The sequence below is a fragment of the Sceloporus occidentalis genome, unplaced genomic scaffold, assembly GCF_023333645.1.
Source record: "Sceloporus occidentalis isolate IW3139 unplaced genomic scaffold, rSceOcc1.0.p SCAF_4, whole genome shotgun sequence".
NCBI lineage: Eukaryota > Metazoa > Chordata > Lepidosauria > Squamata > Phrynosomatidae > Sceloporus > Sceloporus occidentalis.
In genome coordinates this window covers 198098488-198120659 of record NW_028316984.1, presented here as the reverse complement: position 1 = coordinate 198120659, position 22172 = coordinate 198098488, and the positions used below count along the sequence as shown (strand labels likewise).

The 22172-nt window shown below is 43.8% G+C and overlaps 1 protein-coding gene across 2 annotated transcripts in view; it reads left to right on the top strand.

Annotated features, from left to right (window-relative positions):
* Nucleotides 1-6124, top strand: part of ARMH4 (armadillo like helical domain containing 4) — a 55711-nt gene extending 49587 nt beyond the window's left edge. Inside the window, exons 7-8 of one of the 2 annotated variants that reach the window (XM_089522843.1) lie at nt 1419-1553; nt 5000-6124. In XM_089522843.1, the coding sequence (XP_089378969.1) occupies nt 1419-1553; nt 5000-5065 (201 nt within the window). In that variant the 3' untranslated portion in view covers nt 5066-6124. Of the gene's footprint in view, nt 1-1418; nt 1554-4996 lie in introns of both variants that reach the window. The other variant, XM_089522842.1, reaches the window with a different exon arrangement.
* Nucleotides 6125-22172: the final 16048 nt, after the last annotated feature.

The window sequence follows — 22172 nt, the reverse complement described above, 5'->3', positions numbered from 1 at the left end:
CTCTGAACATGCTCCAGCTTGTCCCAAGAGCAGAAGTCTCTTAGTGTTGTGATTTCAGGTTTCACATAAAGCTGTTTGTGTTTTGCTAGGTTGGAGTTTTCCATTTTTCTGGTATTTAGGGGTTATTTGGTAGTGAAAATCACCTGAGTTTATTTTTTAATGAAAGGATGTGTGGGAGCTTTTGGAGAATCCTGGGAAACTGCCCCAAAAAAGCTCTAAAGAGGCCACAGTTTCTTCACTTCTGCCCTAAACGGAGGTGTTTACAAGTGGTTTGTTCATATCCCCAAGCTAGGGAGCTTCACAGTTGTTGCATTCTGAGCTTTTAGCATCTCTTTACGCTACTTGACTTTTCATTTGATGTGAGAACATAAGGGAGGGGAGTGGTAGGAGAAGCAAAGGGATTTCTCTTGGGTTTCTGGTGCATCCTCAGGCTGTAACTGCATTAAGAGAAACTCATTTCACCCAATTCCTGGATTTGTCCAAATGTAGTGCAGTATTCTTGGCTTTACTTTGCGAACGAAGATTCAGGAAGGATTCATCCATGCTTTCTACAAGCGCGTTGATGACGTTGGATGTATCCTTCGAGCCTGTGCAATGGATTTTTCTGGTGGAGTGCAGCGTGCACAGAACTGGCCTCACCCTTTAAACCATAGGTTCGACTGCTGAGGCTTTGGCAAGCATGAACGGTAGCAGCGAGGTCCTCGGGTCGTAGGTTTGATTAGAGTTTCCTTCTCTTAGATGGTTGACCTTACAGGGTTAGACGAGCACCATCTGCCCGGGTTTGGGATTAGAGTTTTCCTTCTCCTAGGATGGTTGCCATAAGACTAGAGAGCCCATCCTGCCCTTTGGCACTCTTGGTCAGACCCTTCAGTTGTGACCTGTCTGGCATGGGAGGCCCTGCCAGTGGCTATACCACCGCCAGCATAGCTCACAACCTCATTAGTGCAGTATAAATAACAGACATCTGGGTGAGAAAAAGACCTTCTAAAATTGCAAATCCCAGGAGTCCATAGCATGGAAATACAGCACTTCAAGTGGCATCAAACTGCATTATTTCTACAATGTAGATGCACTCTCAGATCCACTTGGTATTTTATTTTTAAAAAGTCTGGGGGTGTTGGGGGAGGTATTGTCTATGGCCAAAGAAAAAACAATTTTTCCAAGCTCCATGCATGGCATTAAGAAGGTAGATGGAATAAACTTTTCTTTCCTCATTCCATAGGACTAGAAACAACCTGTTTTACACAGAATCACATACCCTCCAACATTTGACTGATGAAAACTGAATTTTCGCAGACACCTGATGTTCCAGACACTGCAATAAAGCTACATTTAGATCCATTGCAGTGGTGGCAGAAGATCGGATCAGAGCCAGTAGCTTATTGAGTATTCTTTCAGCTGCTTTCTCTGTTTTGCAGGCAGGTTACATGTCTGGGATGTTGGTGCCAGTGGGAGTTGGCATCGCTGGAGCCCTTTTCATCTTGGGAGCTCTCTACAGCATCAAGATTATGAACCGCCGACGCAGAAATGGATTCAAGAGACACAAGCGAAAGGTAGCAAGGACACTGTCTCGGTTGTCAAAATGCCCAGCCTTTTCCCCCTGACAAAAATCCTTGGAATAATTTGGGATGAGAAAAAGCACAACTTTTTTGGTTCAGATTAATGGGAGAGACCTTGTATTAGTTATGCTGAGGTCTGAATGCACTGCATAGTCATGCTGAGAGGAAAATACATTAAAGCAACACATCCTGGACTTTTAAATTCTCTCCCCGCCACACACACACACACTTACTTTCACAATTGTGAAACTACACTATCATACTTTTTCAACATTTCACTGATGAAAACTGGGACACATGTGGCCAAGCTGAAAATGTCATCAACGTAGAAAATTTTATTCATGATGAGGAAAACATGCTACAGCCATTTGCTTTTGACTGAGCTTACTGGGAAGGGCAAGATTCCTCCATTCCTCTGCTCTCTGCCCTGCTAAATTGAGTGCAGACTACTTTTGCACCTTGAATTGAGTGTGAACTCAGTTCAAGTAAGCCAGAAACAAAGGAGAAACATCTGAAAAAGTGGCATGGCAGAGGATTAATTGGGACAGTCTTTGCCAAATCAGGACAAGTCAGCGGTATGGAATAAGTCTTAGTGGAGACATCCTGAGGAACTGTCCAAATTTAATTTTGCTTTTTTAACCTAACCCAGTCTGCAGAGCTGGACGTTTGCTTTTTTAAAAGGTGCTGGGTGATTTAAGTGGCATCTTCACCATGACAGGGCAAGTTGTGCTCCTCTAGATTTTATTGGTCTGTATCAGCTTTAGTCAGAATAGCCAAAGATGAGAGGAACTGGAATCCAACAACATCTGGAAGCAGAGGTTGTTCAAGTTACTTTTTTGGACTGCAACTTCCAGAATCTTGCAAGCAGTGGGCAATGGCTGGGTCAGTTGTAGTCCAAAACAAGAACTTTATTTAGTTATTTTTATTCAACTGATACCTTATCTTTCTCCCACCAAGGGACCCAAGATGGCTTACAATAATTTAAAATAGAAGCTAGCTAAAGTGATATATTAGAAGAGTTAAAAACAAATAAACAACAGTACAGGTTGAGTATCCCTTATCTGAAATGCTTGGGACTAGAAGTGTTCTGTATTTCCGATTTTATTCAGTGCTTCTATTTGCACATGTGTACATAATGAGATATTTTGGAAATAGGACCCAAGTCTAAACACAAAAATCATTTACGTTTCATATGCATCTTATACACATAGCCTGAAGTTAATTTTACACAATATGTTAAGATGATTTTGTGCATGGCAGACTACGTGTGAAAGGGATCTGGGAGTCCAAGTAGACCACAAATTGAACATGAGTCAACAGTGTGATGTGGCAGCTAACAAGGCCAATGCGATTTTACGCTGCATCAATAGAAATATAGTGTCTAGATCAAGGGAAGTAATAGTGCCACTATATTCTGCTCTGGTCAGGCCCCACCTGGAATATTGTGTCCAGTTCTGGGCACCACAATTTAAAAAGGACATTGAGAAACTGGAGCGTGTCCAAAGGAGGGCAACTAAAATGGTGAAAGGTCTGGAAACCTTGCCCTATGAGGAAAGACTCAGGGAGCTGGGGATGTTTAGCCTGGAGAAGAGAAGGTTAAGAGGTGATATGATAGCCCTGTTTAAATATTTGAAAGGATATCATATTGAGGAGGGAGCAAGCTTGTTTTCTGCTGCTCCAGAGAAGAGGACTCGGAGTAATGGATGCAAGTTACAGCAAAAGAGATGAGGAACGTCCTGACAGTAAGAACTGTTCAACAGTGGAACACACTCCCTTGGAGTGTAGTGGAGTCTCCTTCCTTAGAGGTCTTTAAACAGAGTCTGGATGGACATCTGTCGGGTATGATTTCCTGCATGGCAGATTGGGGTTGGACTGGATGGCCCTTGCAGTCTCTTCCAACTCTATTCTATGAACCATCAGAAAGCAAAAGTGTCACTGTCTCACTCTGAGAATAGTTTTGGTTTTTGGAGTATTTGGGATTTTGGAAGTCTGGATAAGGGAGACTCACTCTGTACTATTAAAAGCAGATAGTTAAAAACAATTTTAAATACATTTAAAACATAGAATTATAGAATCATAGAGTTGGAAGAGACCCCAAGGACCATCCAGTCCAACCCCCAGCCATGCAGGAACTCTCAATCAAAGCAATGAAAATGATACAAGATAAAAGTACAGCACTTTCAACACTGTTCAGACATATGATTAATAATCAGTCCAAGCCCTGCTTAAATAATATAAAACTTAGCCTGCTGAAGGAAAGAGAGCATGGAGAGGGTTAACTGGACCTCATGTGGAAGTGAGTTCGCTGGGTTTTGATTCCAGGATGCCCATGGGCAACAAAATCCACAGATGCTCAAGTCCCATTCAATACAATGGCATAGTAAAATGGCATCCCTTACATAAAATATCAAAATCAAGGTTTGTTTTTTTGGAATTTATATTTTTTGTAATATTTTCAATCTGTGAATGCTTGAATCCATGGATAAAAATAATCCATGGGTATGGAGGGCCAACTGTAATTTCAAGCTTTTTCTGGAAGACCATCAGCTGGCCATCCCTGCTACACACAATTATTTGGGAGTCTTCCCTACTGATTTCGACAGGTTTGGTGTCTTGAATAGAGACTGACAAGAATGCATTGTTAGCCAAGCTTTCTGTGCCATGAGGAGCACCAAGCCATCATTCAGAGACCCAAACCTTCAGATGCTTAGAAACTACCTAGTTAATGCTATTTCAACAGGCACTGTCCCAAGCATTCCAAGCAAATTTTTTGCATTTTGAGAATTGAGATCTGTATTAAGGAGTGCATTCATTGATTTGCTGTGTGTCCTTTAGCCTCTGCTAACCTGTAGGGTAGTTGAGTCAACCCAAATCCACCCTCTTTTCCGATCTGCCCTGGTCCTACTATCCCTAATCTCACCCCGGTACAACACTTTCACTTCTGGGCATCATCCAACATTTGGCTGATTTTCAGCATGGAGGGGGGGAGAGGTGGTGTAGAGAAAAGGAAGGACAGGGGACCCAAACCAAAATGTTTTCTGTTGTGGACTGGATTTTTTGGATGTTTTTTTTTAAATGGGGTTCTAGCAGGGTTTTTGTTGTTGTTATTGTTGTTGTTGGAGGGTCAGTCAGAGGAGGGTTTGTGGGACTATAAGCCTGGGCCTTAGGGGGGCATATGTAGTCCATGGCTTCATTTTCCCAACCTGTGCCTCTTAACAATGGCAAGTTTCCCTGATAACAAGGGCTGATCTTCCTACAGCTTTGTGAAATGCATGTGGGCTCTAATAAGAGAATGTTTGGAGAAGAGGCAGAAAAGAAAAGAAAGAAAGAAGGTTTCTTCTTATTCTTTGTAGCTGATGTTATTCCCCTCTTCTCTCTCTCTGTCTTCTGCTGTCTCTCTCTCTCTCTCCTTCTCTACCCTCCCTCTTTTCCACTAGCAGAGGGAATTTAACAGCATGCACGACCGAGTGATGCTTTTAGCCGATAGCTCCGAAGATGAATTTTGAATCAGGCTGCAGTGCCGTGTCGTCCTACTCTCAAGTGACTCTCTCTTTCTTTCAAAGGAGGTGGGCCAGGAGAAGGCATTTCTGCTGCATCACAGCTGCCAATCACATATCCGCACGGCAGTGGCAGTTTATACAACCTGTCCCCAAATGAAACCACACACAGACACCCACACCAATAAGAGCATGCTGCAGTGCAAGTGTAACACACAATTAAGTTTTTTTTAAGCCAATACTATGGTGGTGCAACTTCATTGTTATGTGCTGCATGTCATTCAGAGATAAAGCAGACAACGGATGCAGCAGCACAGAGGCTGGATGAAGATAACAAGTCCATTATTTTCCATTTTGGTCAACAGTAATTGAGCTGTCATCATTCTGGTTATAGGTACTGGGGAAAGCCTTCAGTCCAGATAAATCCTTTTTCTTACTGGGAAGCAATGTCTTTTAAAATGTTGCATTACCTGAGCTGATGTTTATAGTTTCTAAAATTAACAGCTTTGTTTAATTAATGAAGTGCCATCTCGAAATAGTCTATCTCATCAGCAAGGTAGTAACTAGATAGAATATGATCAACAGACACAGTGATACATATAGGACATTACACTTAGGGCTGAACTAGACAGTGATGTGGAAAATGCATGACGCCTTTCTTTTTTTAAAAGTGGCAAAGTAGCTTTGAAGGAGGACGAAGGGAGCAGAAGAGCAGCTGGAAGGGTGCAGTTGTACTTTATGCTTTGCCTACTTGTAACTTTTATTTCCCCCCTTTCAGCTTTTTTTCACATCCATTGGGAAAGACATGATGACCTGCCTCTTTTTCCACAGGTGGGTGGGATGTGTGCATGTTCATTTCTATGGAATAGATGGCAGGAGGTGCAAGGGTTAAACATTTCCTTCCACTTGCTGCACTTCTTAAAATGACAACTCCCCAAACCTGCTTTTCCAAGTTAAAGAAAAATAGCATTCACACATTTTCCACGTTCCATCTAATTTGGCCTTCTAAGCATGCTGGCTTTAGTGAGGACAGCAGATTTATCATACAAGATAAATAACTAATTGCTGCAGACTAGGGCTGGAATCTGCTGCACACTGATTGGAAGCAAGTCTTACTCAGCTCCATGAGATGCGCATAGGATTGTGTGCTGTAAAGATTGCACACCCATAGGTGTACATCATTTGATTATTACTCAGCACTTGCAGCTGAAAATGGCTGAATGGTCTTCACTGTATTTCAAGGTGGTATGGAAGTCATCTGTGGGTATTTGATCTGCAGGGACTTGTCCAAACATTCAGGTCATCACACCAAACCTGGTCCAGCAAGTGATGTTCCCAAACTTTTGATAATTGGGGTGTGGTGCTGATTTTGTTCCCTATATGAAAACTAGAAGGGCACCTTTCTTTTGTGCTCAGAAAGAGAGGGATGTGTACAGTTTGGAAATGTTGCTTTTTGGATTCCAGTTCCCAGCATGCCCCAGTCGTGGCAACTGGTCACTCATTACTCAGCTTGAACATGTAGGATGTAGCTTCACAGGCCCATATTGGGAGGTTCTTGGGCTGTGGTTTGGTTCTCCTTGGTTTACACCATGCAACCTCCTAGATATTGTTGCACTGCACCTCCCAGCATCCCTTACTAAAGGTTATGATGGCCAGGACTTCTGTGATTTGCAGTCCAACAGCACCTGGAGGTCCCATGAACCTTCCTGGTTTTCTATACTGGCTAGCAGCAGCTCTCCAGGATTTCTGAAAGGCTAAACTCATGGTATTTGGGGCTGAACTCTGGCAGTTTTATAGGTGAAGCAGCTCTTCTCCCACTGAATTGTGGGCATTTGCCTGATCACTGACAAGGGTAGGGGAAATCTGACAGGTTTGGAAAAGGAACCTTTTGCAAGCTGTAAGATAAGAGTAACAAATGCGTTCAGCACAGGAGCTTAACATTTTAATAAAATTTACAAGTACCCAAGATATACTTTTTGGGCTCAGTCCAAAGCTGAGTCCAAAGTCCATTATACAAGCTTTCAAAGCTTTCCTGGCTTCTCGCTGCTTGTGGATTTTTGATTTTGTTGTATTTTGCTGCACAGCCAGTATAGCTAGCCCTGAATATTTTTCCCCTTAAAATTTCAAGGTGCTCTTCAGTTTTTTGAGCCACACTTGAATGGTTTGGGAATGACCAGCCAAAGAGTTCACTGACCTGTCCTTTGACACTCATTTCACAGCCCTTTGTCTTCCATAGGTACGCTTGCGTGTGTCTCTTCCATCATTTGGAAACTCATTTTATTGGGTACGTTTTGGAGGGAAGGGTTTGTGACCCTTCCAATTTGGGTGCAGAGAAGTGGATTGGAGAAAGGGAGCCAAAGTGTGAAGAGTTATGCTGTAATGCACAGCAGTGCTATCACTAGCATTGGTATCACCTTAATGCAGTACCTCATGCTGTCACCCCCAAGCTGCTTGGCACACCCCCAGCCAGGCCAGTGGTCCCACAGGAGTAGAATTGGACTGCTGAGGAAGAGAGACAGCCTCCTTATTGTTGACAGGAAGGTGGGCTAGGATACCTGTGTCCTAGATTATTCTTCCTACCTTGTTTGCAGCTCCTGAAGGGGTCTAGCCACCTGTCCAAATGCAGTCCAGGCAGCCACCCAAAGGCTGGTTGCTACACAGCTGATAGCAGAGATGCAACACTAGCTAATGAGCAAGCAAACTAACAGAGCAGCTTACAGTCCAGCACTTACTTTGCTTAGCAAGCACAAGCCTTAAGTCCCAACCAAAGTTGAGTCATAAGCTTCAGGTCTGGCAACAGAGTTCAGCAATATCCAAGTCAAGTAAATGGTATCTGGTGCCAACAGCACTGCTTAGGTCACACACAGGAACATGACAGGGAGCCAGGTAGGTCAGATAAGAGCCGTGGTGGTGCAGTGGTTAAATGCCTGCAGTCACTCACTCACAAACCACAAGGTTGTGAGTTCAATCCCACCCAGTCAGGATCAACTCCGCCTTGCATTCTTCCGAGGTTGCTAAACTGAGTAACCAGCTTGTTGGGCGGCAATTAGCTTACACATTGTAAACTGCTTAGGGAGTGCTTAAGTGCACTGATAAGTGGTATAGAAATATACTTGCTATAACCCTTGACAACTCCTGGAAGGCAAGGCTGGGGATTTATGGATCAGCAGCTCAATGCAGCTGCTGCTTATTAATTGCTGCTGCTTATAAATCCTCTGAGACCTCCTCAAGCCCCCCCTTTATTGTCTCTGCTTGGTGAAAGTAGGAATTGGTAAGTTGTCTTCTAAATCTGAATGGGCAGGATTCTCTTCCAGAGCTGGTCCTGCACTCTGGTCTGTCTCTAAAGCTTGTAACTCTGGAACCTCCTCTGGCTCTGGTTCAGCAGCAGGTTCCAACAGGTCCACTGAGTCAGAGTCCATTTCCATGCTCTGGAAGCAGGGTATGACAGCACTATTTGGTGAAGGGCATTGCCTCCAGGAGTTTGCTGTGGCATGTTGACAATTTCCTGGCCATCTTCCTTGCTGCCTCCAGGCAGATGGACCTGGTCTCCCTTCAATAAGCAGATCCAGGAGACACCCTCTTCTTAAGATGTCACCCAGTGCAACCAGCACTCCCTAGAAACCACTGATGCACAGCACCCCACAGCAGTCTGATAGTAACCTGGAAGTAAGTGGGTGGAGAGCGAAGGGGGAAGTTCTATGGGGTTCATAGCTGTTACTGGTTTGTGGGATAATGCAAGGACTGTGGATGAACAAACAGAAGCCAGCAAAACCTCCCATTCAAAAAAAGAGAGCAATACATAGCAGAGGATGAACAGCAGGCCAGGGAGGAGAGGACTCAAAGCAAGAGAGGTGGGATGGTGTGAAGCTTTCAAGCTTCTAGTCCATAATGGGAAATTTTCAGCTGTGCCTGAAAAGCAAGAAAGGCAAGATGGACTACATTTGCTGAGACCTGTTCCTCAGGAGGACAGTGTCCTTTGGATTACAGGTGACACAGCTCAGGATACAGGACACAGCTCAGTCTGGCCACAGGGAGCAGCATGTTGCTAAGTCCATTGATGGTTAGTCCCAAAGGGTTCATTCTGCAGAATAAGACCCAAGATTAGCATGCCCTCACAGATGAAAACTGGGACAGATTGTGATTTACCAGCATCAGAGTGTTGCAAAAGCTATTAATGAGGAAGAATACACAAGCTAGGAAAGGCTGCAGCAGTTTGCTTTTGCTGAACCTCCTGGGAAGGACAAGATTCCTCCTCTTCTCATCTTTTCTTTCTCCACTAAATTAATTGAGTGCAGATTTAATTAACATGGTGGGATATGCTGCCTTGGTGGGTGATGGAGTCTCCTTCTTTGGAGGTTTTTAATCTGTCCATCTGTTGGAGGTGCTTTGATTGTGTCTTCCTGCATGGCAGGGAGTTGGATTGGATGGCCCTTGCGGGTCTCTTCCAACTCTCAAAGGTCTGATTCCTTTTACTCTTTGAACTCAGTCTGCAGCAACTGGAAGCTAGGATGAAGGGAGAAAGTGGAAGGAGGAAAAAGAAATTGGGACAGTTTTAATGCACCTGAAAATGTGGAATGAAAGAAGATTAATTGGGACAGCCCCTGCCAAACTGGTTCTGTTGGAGGGTACGGAGCCATAGTGCTATAGCTGTGCAGTGTGAAAGTGCCCTGACAAAATATGGACAGGGATCAGGATTGTCTTTCCTCTCCAAATGGTTGGAATAAAACAGAGCTGATGGCACCTGTATAGAAATCAGGGGGGGGGGGGGGGACCAGCCTTTTCCTCAGTGTAATGGTCCAGCTGCTTAACATTAGACTTTTCATCTGTTCAGCAGGCCCTTTTGTTTCTTGAAGTGAGGGACAAAATGGCACCTTCTACCCCACTTTGTTGTACAGAATGGATGGACTGGCAGTTGAATCTTAACATTGGCAATAGGGCATTGTACCTGAAGGCAGTAGAATAGGGCATGCAGGAGAGAAAATGTGGCATTCACCCAGCTCTGTCCTCCACTTTTGCTGCTGTGCCTGTCCTCCATCATCTGCCTGTGGTAACTGTTTCGCTCTGACTGATGGTCACATAACCTGCTACCTAAGTCATCTAGCAGGATATGCCAGGAATAGAACTTGGCATCTTCTGCATGCAGAAGACAGCTAGGAAATGTTACTTTTTGTACTACAATTCCCAGAATCCCCATGCTTCCCAGGGAATTTGGGGTGTTGTAGGGTTGGTGTTTTTTTTTTAAAGTCACAGCTGGAATTCAGATGTACGTCTTTGTAAATGGAGTTACGTGTGCAGGAATTTGAATTAGGTTCGTAATGTCCATATTCACCTTGAGGCTGTCGTGATGTTACGCTGTACGGCCATCTGTTATGCAGTGGCAGCTAGTGAAGTGACTGTTGTTCAGTGTCATGATGCACAACAGGCAGTGATGCATATCAGGACACCAGGTAGGAAGTGTTGGAGCATTGCAGAAGTGCTCAATGCACACTGGAGCACTCTTGCTCAGATGTACACCTTCCCAATTCCCTAACAAGTTCCACTGCTTTTCTTCAAGGTAGCTATGGGTTCATAAAGTTAGGAAATGTAGATCGTGATGTAGGATATCAGCAGATATTTTTATGTAATGCAGGTACTCAGCCAGGGATTGACAGTCCTCTCCTGGACTCTTCCACATGTAGGAATTTGTTAGGCTCACGGATATCTGAACCAGCCCACACAACTGGAATGGGGTGTCTCTGAATAGGTTTAACCTAGGGCTAGAAAGCAAATGATTTGAAATGTTATAGCAAAAGTACATTCTAACCAATGTAGATTTTACACTTGAATTATGCATAAAGGAAAAGAGATGTGTATTTTTAGCAGAGAAAAGATGGAGGCTGGACCGGGGAGACATGGATCCATATCCCATTATTGATAATGAAATTTCTATAGGGCCTTGGATAAGTCTTTTTTGTTTATGTGTCCCCCCGTCAGTTCCTCACCTTCCGAAATGGGAATATAGTAGTGACCTACCTCACAGGGTTGTTGTGAGGGCAAACAATAAAGCTTGTAAAGCACTTGGCCAATTTTAAAAAATGTGCTATATAAGAAATGTCAAAAAAGAAAAGAGAAAAAATTAACAATTTCTTGTCAAAGCAGCCTTTGGCTTAGAGTGTTATGTATACAGCTGATGGATGTTGAATCTGCATGTCTGGCTATTATTTACTTACTTATTTCATCTAGATGCCTCCTTTCTTCCAGAGTGGGACCCAAGCCGGGCCATGAAAAGAATTGGTTAAAAGTCTAACAATAACATTTAAAACATGAAGTTAAAAAAAGAAATCATCACATTAAAACCTTAAGTACGAACAGTATAAAATCATTCCGAAGCATACAAAAATTTTAAAAAATTAAAATAAAGCAAAATCTCCCCATAAGAGGGCTGCTTGCAAGCAATTACTCTTGAACTAAAAGTTCTTTGCCTCTTAAATTGAGCTCAGAGGGGGCCATTTTAGGGCCAGAACAGACCAACATAAAATGCTGGTTTCTAGCTGGCTTGGGCACATGTTGTACAAATTATGCAAACCTCCGAGATGCCCGCAAACTGACTTCAAACTGCCCAACTATACACATGTGGCTGGCTTCAATCTGCCTGGCTGCCCACATTTATATGCTGCCTGCCACTGGAATGCCTTAAAGCTGGCTTCCGGATGCGGCGGGGCAGAAAAGCCAGTTTTTTTGCCAGCTCAAAAAAAGAGTGGCTCTTGCCTGCTCCTTTTTCAGCCAGCAAAAAGGTGGATTGAGGCTGCAGCATGTGGTTGACACGGCCCCAATCTACTTTTAGAAGAGACTGCTTAAAGCCACCCCTTTGGGGTGGTCTATTTCCCCCCTAAGTTTCCTGTAGAAGATAATTCCATAGGCTGGGAACAGCCATTGAGAAGGCTCTCTCCTGCGTCTTCCCTAAATGAACCTGTGATGGTGGCAGGATAAAGAGAAAACAGTCTCCTGAGGATCTTAAGGCTCTGGCAGGTTTATGAATGGAAATACGGTCTTTCAGATAGTTGGGACCTAAGCTGATAAGCTCTGGTGAATCAGTAACAGGCGCATGGGAGAGCAATGACGAAGTTTCTCCTCTTGGAGATCAAGAGCCAAGAACCACTTTGTACCCAAAGGCCATATAAATGTTGGGAGGGATTCTAGTGGTAGGAGGGACCACAAGTAAGAGGGCTGAACCATCATAGTTGAGCTTAGAACTCTTAGTGGCAGTAACTAAGCCTTAAGAGAGGTGATTTAAGCTTGTAGGGATGCCATTTGTCCCGGAAAACCAGGAAAATCCCAGATTGAAGGGACTAAAAAATGTCCCGGGTGGCTGGGCCAGTTAAAGCAATAAATCCTGGATTTCTTATTTATTGCAAGATGATCGGTAGAATAAAATGTGGCAGTGGCGATGAAGCAGGAAACTGTACAAGAAGACTGACACTGGTGGGAGTCTCAACCCTTCCTGCAGGCTCCAGTTGCCACTGCACAGGGATAGCATTGCCACCATATTTTTCCATTCCCTCCCTCTTCCCTGACAAGCTCAAAAGGTGGGAAAGGGAAGGCGGCAAGCTGAGATGACCTTGTGTTGTGAAGTGATTGTGTTGGCGGCTTCAGCCTAGGGCTGGGCAACACCATGGAACTTCAAACAGTCTCGAGAGTAAAGAGAGTCCCTTTATTCTCTGGGGCTGCTTGGAAGCCTTCCTCTTCACATGAGCTGGTGGCGGGGGGAGGAAAGGAGAAAAAAAGAGCTGTTAGCTTTGTACTGGTACTGAGGTTGAAAAATACTGGTAGAAAAAGTGCAGTGATTAATGGGTTGAATTTGCATAATCAGAATGAAAATTAATAATTTGCACAATAGGCAAATTAGATGCACGGATATGAGGGACTCCCTCATATGGCAACCCTAAACCCTTTAGAGTGGGAAAATGCACTCATGCAAAAGCTTGGAAGCCACCAAACAACAGTATCATGACGAAGGGGACATGACCATCTGGGAGAACTGCAAGAGACTGGATTGGGACCCTGAGAGGGGTAGATTCAGTTCCAGGCCTTCAAGTTCCCCACCTGTGACTAGAATTACTTACCCATCTAGGTGATAGCTGCACGTCTCTGGTTTTGCTTGGGTAACTTTCAATAGTATATGAACCACACTTCCTCAGCCTGATGTTTTCCCTCAGATCTTTCAGACTGCAACTTCCAGTATCCCCAGCCAGGGGGGCATGAAGGCTCATTTTGGTGACATCCATTACATTTCTCTACTTCTGAGCTGTAGATGCTCATACAGTTTGTGCTAGCAGAGAAATAGACATTTGAAGATTTTTTATTTGGAGGAGGGGGAAAAAGTGGTGAGTTACTCCCCAGAGATTTTATGAATCTCTTAGTCCTATCTGCATGATGGACAGATCTGGAGCTGATGCTACTCAGGTAAAGTTGGTGCTTGTATAATAAAAACAGCGAGATTTCCCAAGGGTTGAATCCTTTGAGAGACCAGAGTTGGTTTCTGCTGGATGTTTTGGCAAAAGGAAAACAGTGGCAGGGGAAAAAAACAAACACATTTCCCTCATCTTGTCTTTTATTCAAGAGTAGGAATCATGTGAACTTCCAGATCATGCTAGACTGCAACTTCCAGCATCCCTTACTCTTGGCTATGCTGTCTAGGGCTGCTAGTAAAGTGTAGTCCAACAAATGTGATAGGAACTGATGGCTAGAGACTCTAGGATTTTCACCCCTGCTGGGATTACTGTTTTAAAATGAAGTCTTAAATGTTGAGTTGCAGGCACTCATTAGCACTCATTGTGAGCCACCTTGGGTCCCTTTTTGGAAGAAAGGTGGTATAGAAATTAAACAAACAAATAAATAAATAATAGGACTTGTATCCACACGTACAACAAGGAATGCAGTTGTGTGGATCTCTGTTGACAAAACAGATTTCATCTCCACCTGGGGCAAGTCTTTGGTAAAGCTACTGCATCTTGATTGCCCATTTGAGACCAAGCCACTCCAAAATGCTTTGCAGAAGACACACAAAAATATATATTCAAGTTGGGGAAATCAGCTATCTCTCTTGGCAGGTAACAGCCAAGATCCTGCATTGCATCAGATCTGACCTTGTTTTATTCCAGACTTCCCCTGGAATGCTGCGTCCAGTTCTGGGCACCACAATTCAAAAAGGATGTTGAGAAGCTGGAGTGTGTCCAGGGGAGGGCACCCAAAATGGTGAAAGGTCTGGAAACGGAGCCTTATAAGGAGATATGTAGAGATCTGGGTATGTTTAGCCTGGAGAAGAGATGGTTATGAGGTGATATGATATTCCTGTTTAAGTATTTGATGGGATATCACATTGAGAATGGAGCAAGCTTGTTTTCTGTTGCTCCAGAGACTAGGACCCAGAACAATGGATGCAAATTACAGGAAAAGAAATTCTGCCTAAACATTAGGAGTAACGTCCTGATGGTAAAAGCTGTTTGACAGTGGAGTATGCTCCCTCAGGTGTGGTGGAGTCTCCTTCTTTGGAGATTTTTAAACAGCCTGGATGTCCATCTGTTGGGTGTTGAATGTCTCTTGTGCATGACAGAATAAGATTGGGCTGGGTGGCCAGTGGAATCTCTTCCAAGTGTAGGATTCTATGATTTTATGATATCTGGCTCTTGGATAGGGTTGTGATAAATTGGAGTCAGCATACAGACATATAGCAATAAACAACATTGGTAGTTTTGCAGTACATGGTCTTGCTGCAAGTTTTTAAGTAGGAAACAGCTTCAAAAATGATTTTTTTAAAAAATGCAACCCTTAGCTGGTGAGACAAGCTTAATCAAATAAAGCAAAGCTGTTCATTTAGCTTGCCAAATCCCTCTGAGTCTCTTGAGGGAGGTACAGGAGATAAAAAGGTCTGAGAATTCAGACCTTTGCAAAGCAAAGAGAGGACTGAATTCTTTGTAAAGGTGAAAAGCGTTGGCCAGTTGTCAAGGGAAGGTCAGAAGATGAGAGAGAAAGAGAAAGGGAGCGAGACCGCAATGCAGGGAGTCTAAAAGCCGATGAAGCCCTCTGGAAGCAGGCACATCTTCTCTTCCGGGGCTATGATGGTGGCATGCCAAAAGAGCCAGTGAGGCTTAATGGTTTGAACATTGGAGTAGGGCTCTGGAAAACCAGGGTTCAAATCCCTGCTCAGCCAGGGAAACCCACTGGGTGGCCTTGAGTGAGTCACATTCTCTCTCCATCTCAGAGGAAGGCAATGGGAAACCTTCTCTGATAAATCTTGCCAAGAAAACTCCATGGTAGGTTCACCTTAGGGGTCATCGTAAGTTAGAAAAGGCACATAACAACAGCAATACCCAAGTATCATCACCTGCGTGGCACACTATATATTTCCAGAAAACACATCTTACACACATATCTGTCTTATCCATCTGTCTATGCAAGGTGTTCATGTGTGTTTGGGTGTCAACACAGGCCATCAGAAACCCTGTCAAATTTTGTCTGAACAGAGACAACAAGAACAAAGGAGGAACGTGAGTCTGCAAGAATATAGAGCAAAGTGCCCTTTTTTCTTTTTGGACTACAGCTCAGGAATCTCCCAAGCAGCTTGGGATCTGCAGTACAAAAAAGACATCCAAGGCAGTGGCATCACTAGGCTTGGTGTCACTCTGTGTGAGGTGGTGGCAGCAGCAGCAATGGACTGCCCCACTCCTCAGCTGCCTGGCCAGACCTGGAAAGGCTGGACGGATGAGGCAGTGGACTGCCCTGCCCTCCCATCCTCCCATTGTCCTGACTGAAGCCAGACCTGAAAAGATCAGGTGGATAGCTGGCTGGGCAAATGAAGCAGTGGATTTTCCTGCCCTCTTTTCACTTGCTCTGTTTTGTCTAGCCAGATCTGAAAGGACCTGGGTGGCCAGATGGGCAGGTGGAGGAAGCAGTGGAAGGGAGGATGGGGCATCACTGCAATATTGCACCCTTCCCCCTTTTCCAGATGCACCAGGGCTGGCAGCAGGTGAGTGGGGTTGAAACAGACTATGAATGACCACTCCACTGGGTCTTCAACCCCTCTCTGAGCTTTCATCCTATGTGGTCCACACACCCCTAATGATGCCCCTGCCCAAGCCCTGTGAGCACACATCAATAGCAGTAGTGCCTCTTTACTGTACTATTTTTGATAGAATCATAGAGCTGGAAGATACCAAAAGGGCCATCCATTCCAACCTCTTGCCATACAGGAACACACAATCAAAACATCCCCGACAGATAGAATCATAGAGTCACAGAATCATAGAATCATAGAGTTGGAAGAGACCACAAGATGGCCATCCAGCCTCTATTTAACAACTTCCAATGAAGGAGACTCCAGCATTCTCCAGAGGAATGTGTTCCGTTGTCAAACAACTCTAACAGTCAGGAAGTTCTTCCTAATGTTGAGGTGGAACCACTTTTCCTGTAACTTGAATCCAGTGCTCTTTGTTCTATTCTCTGGAGCAGCAGAAAACAAGCTTGCTCCATCAATATGACACCCCTTCAAAAATTTAAGCAGGGCTCTCATATCACCTCTTAACCTTCTCTTCTCTAGGCTAACCATACCCAGCTCCTTATGTCTCTCTTCATACGGCATGGTTTCCAGACCCTTCATCATTTTAGTCGACCTCCTTTGGACACACTCCAGCTGCATCCTTTTTGAATTGTGTTGCCCAAAACGGGATACAGTATTCCAGGTGACACAGTATCCCTGACCAAAACAGACTAGAGTGGCACTATTACTTCCCTTGATCTAGAGTGACACTATACTTCTATTGATGCAGCCTAAAATCATATTGGCTTTTTTAGCTTCTGCATCCCATGGTTGACTCATATTAAACTCGTGTTTTATTTTCAGGAAGGAAAATAATCCCATCTCTAGGATGGATGACTTCTGTCTGAGAAACTGTTTCTTTGTACGATGGAGGCAGCTGCAGCCGGATGGGAGAGCTGCACCTCTTGAATTCCTGTCTGGCTGAACCCTCCTCTTCTGTGTCAAGAGCTTTGCTAGATGGCCAGCCTCTCTTGTGACAAGTAATGTTGTCAAAATGAGCCAGCTCCCTTGGCAGCGTACGTTTATTATGTCTTGCTTAAGGATGTGCGAATGGGCTGCTGCTTCATGAACAGGTGCTTTCTGATGACAGCCTCCATAGCTTCACAAGAAGGATGGGCAGAACCAGGCAGAGAGTGCTGCTGTGCAGATGGCACAGCCCATGTAGGCAGAGAAGCCAGGAGGAGAAGGCATCTGAAATGGGATGCCAGTTTGATGGATAGGACATGCTACTCGTCCCCCCCACCCCACTTTCTGCCTTTGCAAAACAGTCCTTTGGGAAATACTTACTTGGATTATGCTGGTTGGCTGCAGACTCCAAGGACTGAAAAGGCCATTAAATTTCAGACAAGATTAAAAGGAGGTCTGTGTGTCATAGGCATGATGGCTTCAATTTATGGCAAGCTTAATGGTATATTTTTAACAGTGTGTCTATCAATTGTTGTAAGCCATCAAAAAAGGTAGGCTATTATCTCACTTTCAAACACTGGATCCCTGCAGTAGCATTTGTGTTTCAGTCTATTTTACGGGTGATCCAGAGCGTTTCCCCACCCCTGTGCCTTTGAATCTGTCTCTCCATCAAAGTAATCAACAGCTGCCTAAAAGTTAAAATGGTTTGCAGAATTTCATGAGGCTTGCCATTCTACAATCTGGGAGTCCCCCCCCCCCACAAGACCCTGCTAAAAGTAAACAGAGCTTGCAAATGTTTGGCTGATATCTTGTTAAGTATTTACATAATTGTAAACTGACTTATGATCATGCAAAGGCGGATTGTGATGTTGCACAATGCTCATATTCTCAGGAGGGGATATAGTGACATATCTGGACCATTGTGCAAATGTAACCAACAGTGTGGCTATTGTACCATGGATTCCATTGCACATTGGGCACCAGGATTCTATGGGATTTGCAAAACAGGAACATTAATTGCGCAATGGGATACCACACAGGACACTAAATATACATAATAATTCACTAGAAGGGCTGCATGTCCTGTCAAAGATGTAGCTATGACATTGTAAAATTTCAAATCAGGGGCTGCATGAAAGAAATAATGCAGTTTGAAACTGCTTTAGCTGCCGTGGATCAGTGGGCCCATACAGACAGGCCAAAAAATAAAGCTGCTTTGGGTCACTTTGGAGGTATGCTGTTTAAATGATGTATGCGTCCTAATAGGCCAGAAGCTGTGCCAAAGCTGTTGTACAGTCCTTAGGACTGGAGTGTGGCTTTGGCATGACCTCTTGACGCATGCATCATTTAAACAGCATACCTCCAAAGTGACCTAAAGCAGCTTTATTTTGGCCAGTCTGTATGGGCCCAATGCTGTAGAATTCTGGGATTTGTAGTTTTGTGAGATATTTAGCCTTCTCTGTCAGAGAGCTCTGGTGCCACAGCAAACTACAAATCTCAGGATTCCACAGCATTGAGCCATGACTGTTAAAGCACTGTCAAATTGCATGAATTCTACAGTGAAGATGCAGCCACAGTCTCTAAAGCAGGATCATGGCCATTTCTTTATAGTCCTCTCAGTGGCCTTGCTGGGTGAGGGATTCTGGGCATTGCAGTCCAAAAAGTGACATTCCTGGGTTTTGTGAGGAAGCAACACAATAATGATTTTAAGAGAAACTAAAAAGTCATGACCACAAAGAAGTGGAGTGATCCCCTTAAGGTACAACTGCGAAGCAACTTACGTATACTTTTATTATGGCAAAAGGAGCTAATTCCAAGTAACTTGCTATTTATAACTCATTATTTTCATGCTCTGATGGAAATGCTGCTAAAAGAAGTTATGATTTGCTTTTGTGGTTAATGGAGAATCTTTAAAGCTAGGTAGGAATCTCTCCCATGAATCATTAGGTTTTGGCAACATTTCTGAAAATGTGGCTGACAGTAGTGTTGCTGCAGTGGTAATAATCTCCTGACCTCTAAAAGATCCCTCTGTTATTTGTTGAGTGCTCTGAGCAACAACTCCTGAACCTGTAGAACCTGAGGTTAGCACTGAGGTGGAAAACTGAAGTTTGGCCAAGTGATGCCTCATCTCTGGGGGTGGAGGAAAGAACTTCTCATGTCAGGTTTTTTGACAATAAAAATCCTTTGGTATCTAGCTTTGGGTTTTCAAAAAGCCAGTTGCTTGTAGATGTTTCCTTGGACTGCCTGGTTCCTGGAAGCTGTGGTCAGGTGTTTTGTTTTTTGTTTTATTACTGATACAACTTGGAGAAATTACTTCTTTGAACTGGGCTGCATCAACAGGAGCATCGTGCACAAATTGAGAGAAAAAATAGTACCATTCTATTTGACCTCACCTGGCACCTCTATGAGGAGAGACTTAGGGAGCTGTGTATGTTTAGCCTGGAGAAGAGAAGGTTAAGAGGTGACATGATAGACCTGTTTAAATATTTGAAGGAATGTCACATTCAGGATTGAGCAAGCTTGTTGTCTGCTGCTCCACAGACTAGGACACAGAGCAATGGATTCAAACTGCAAGAAAAGTGATTCCATCTAAATATTAATGTATTACTGTAAGAGTGGTTCAAGAGGGAATATGCTTCCCTGGAGGGTGGTAGACTCTTTGGAGGTCTTTAAACAGAGGTCAGGTCTTTAGCTGTGTATTCCTGCATGGCAGGAGGTTGGACTAGGTGCCTCTGGTGGTCCCCTCAGTTCTAAAATTCTGTGAACTACAACCACATGAAAGGCAGCATGGCATAGTGGTTTGAGTGTTGGACTATGTTTCTGGAAAACAGGGTTTGATTTCTACATCAGCCATGAAACCCACTGGTGATATTGGTGAAGTCACATGTTTTCAGCTTCAGGGGAAGGCAATGCCAAAACCTCCTCTGAACAAATCTTGCTAAGAAAACCCCATGTCTGAAGATAGGATCACATTAGGGTAGTCATCAATAGGAAACAACTTGAAAGCACTCAACGACAACAATAGCCCCCATAATCACTGGTCAGGAGGTTTGTAGGATTCCGGAAGTTGTAGTAAAATATGTCACTGTTCCAAGCTGCCCAGGTTATTCTTCCTTAAAAACAAAACAAAAAACCCTGTTACTTTTTGTCTTTGGATATTTATAAACCACCCTTCAGCTGACGATCTTGGGGCTGTAGACTATAAATATGAAGTAAAAATGGTGATTGCAGTGATGAAAGAATAACTATTGAAATGGATGGACCAATTTAAAGTGCCTGAGAAAAACGAAGTACAGCTTGACCTGGTATAAAGATGAATGCAAGGCTGTAACCACTCATACCTCTTCAAATCCACATGGATTTTGGAAGTGAAGGCATAATTTGTTTTATACAAACTCCTTCCAGAGGTTTCACTTCAGGGAATGCATTGCGTTGCCTTTCTGCTTCTTCTCAAGGGAATGTGAAGCACCCAGTCACTGTCCTGCATGTAAACTGTAAGGCTCTAATTATTCCTGGAAAATCTAGAGTAAGATGTAGGTTTGTAAAAACCAGTTTAAGTTGTTATACCCCACTTCTGTTGCAGAATGTGCCGGATGTCATTTGGACTGCTTGCACCAAAACCTGGATTTAGGCTGTTCATTGTTCGAAACGGATGATGTCACAACAGAAGAGGAGGGAGTGGGCCTTTTGGCCCATGCAGACAAAGCCTGAATTGGCCAAATAATGAGGGAGAAGACTAAAGGCTGTATCCCTGACCAGTGTGTACAGGAACACATATTGTCACTGGATCCCCACATAAGATAACAAGAAATGGCTGGCAACGGGGAGCCTGGCTTCCTTTCAAGCATATCTTGTTGATGGGGTGAACGGTGAGCCATTTCTGTTAACAACCACAAACTGATGCGGTGAAACCAGCCAGAGAAAGTGCAGCTGTCCATCAGCTCACTCATTTTCCAAGACAACCTGTCTGGCTTGCAGATAGATAGACAGGATGGCTGCTACTATAGGCAAGTTGGTTGACGAAGGAGAGAAGGGGAGTGATTTGTTAATCAGCTCAGCTACTTTATTGTGCTGTGGATAGTACCTCCTCCTCCTCCTCCTCCAACTCTCTTTCCCCCATCTTCATTACTGGCTTCTTAGTTGCTTTGCCAATTTTTTGTTGTTGTTAACCACCCTTGAGTCCATCTCAAACCATGGCAACCCTGTGGATGAGACATCTCCAAGACCCCTTGTCCTCCACTACTCTGCTTAGTTTCTGTACATTCATACCTGCGACCTCCTTAATAGTGTCCATCCATCTAGCATGCAGCCTCCCTCTCTTTCTACATCCCTCCACCTTTCCCAGCATTATTGTTTTTCCCAATGAGTTGTGCCTTCTCGTGATGTGCCTAATTTACAACAGCCTGTTTCATCTTCTTGGCTTTCAAGGAGATTTCCATCTTTTCAGTTCTAGGACCCATATGTTTGTTGTTTCTGTCATTCACAGTATGCTCAGCATTCTTCTCTAGCACCACATCTCAAATGATTTTCTTCCTATCTGCTTTCTTCACTGTCCAGCTCTTGCATCCGTACATGGTAACAGGAAATACAAGGGTTTGTACAATTCTGACTTTCATACTCAGTTATATATCTTTACATTTTAGGATCTTTTCTAGTTCTTTCATAACTACCCTCCCCATTCTTCTGATTTCCTGGCTGAAGTTCCCATTCTGATCAATGTTTGATCCTCGGTATGACAACTCTTTTACTATTTCTGTTTCCCCACTGTTGTAATAAGGAGACCTTGGTTTGGGGAATTTAGTATTATCTCAAATAGAGGAGTGGTCTCTGTCCTGTTTATATGAAAGCTGCTGAGGTAATAATAGGTCAACAGAGACAAGTTTTATGAAAACTGACTACTGTTTATTATTCATACACATAGGACAAGCACACACTCACCCAACAACTCAAGAATATAGTAAGTTAGCGTTAGATAGGTAACAAGAGGCGTCACTACAGGCAATATTCACCTGTTTTGGTGGTGCTCCAGGTCCAGATTGATGAAGACAGCAACACGGAGGGGAAGGAAGGTGGGGGGGGGGGGCGTAAGGAAAGTGAACTGGGCCTGTATCAGAATCTGACAAGAAGCCTGTCTGG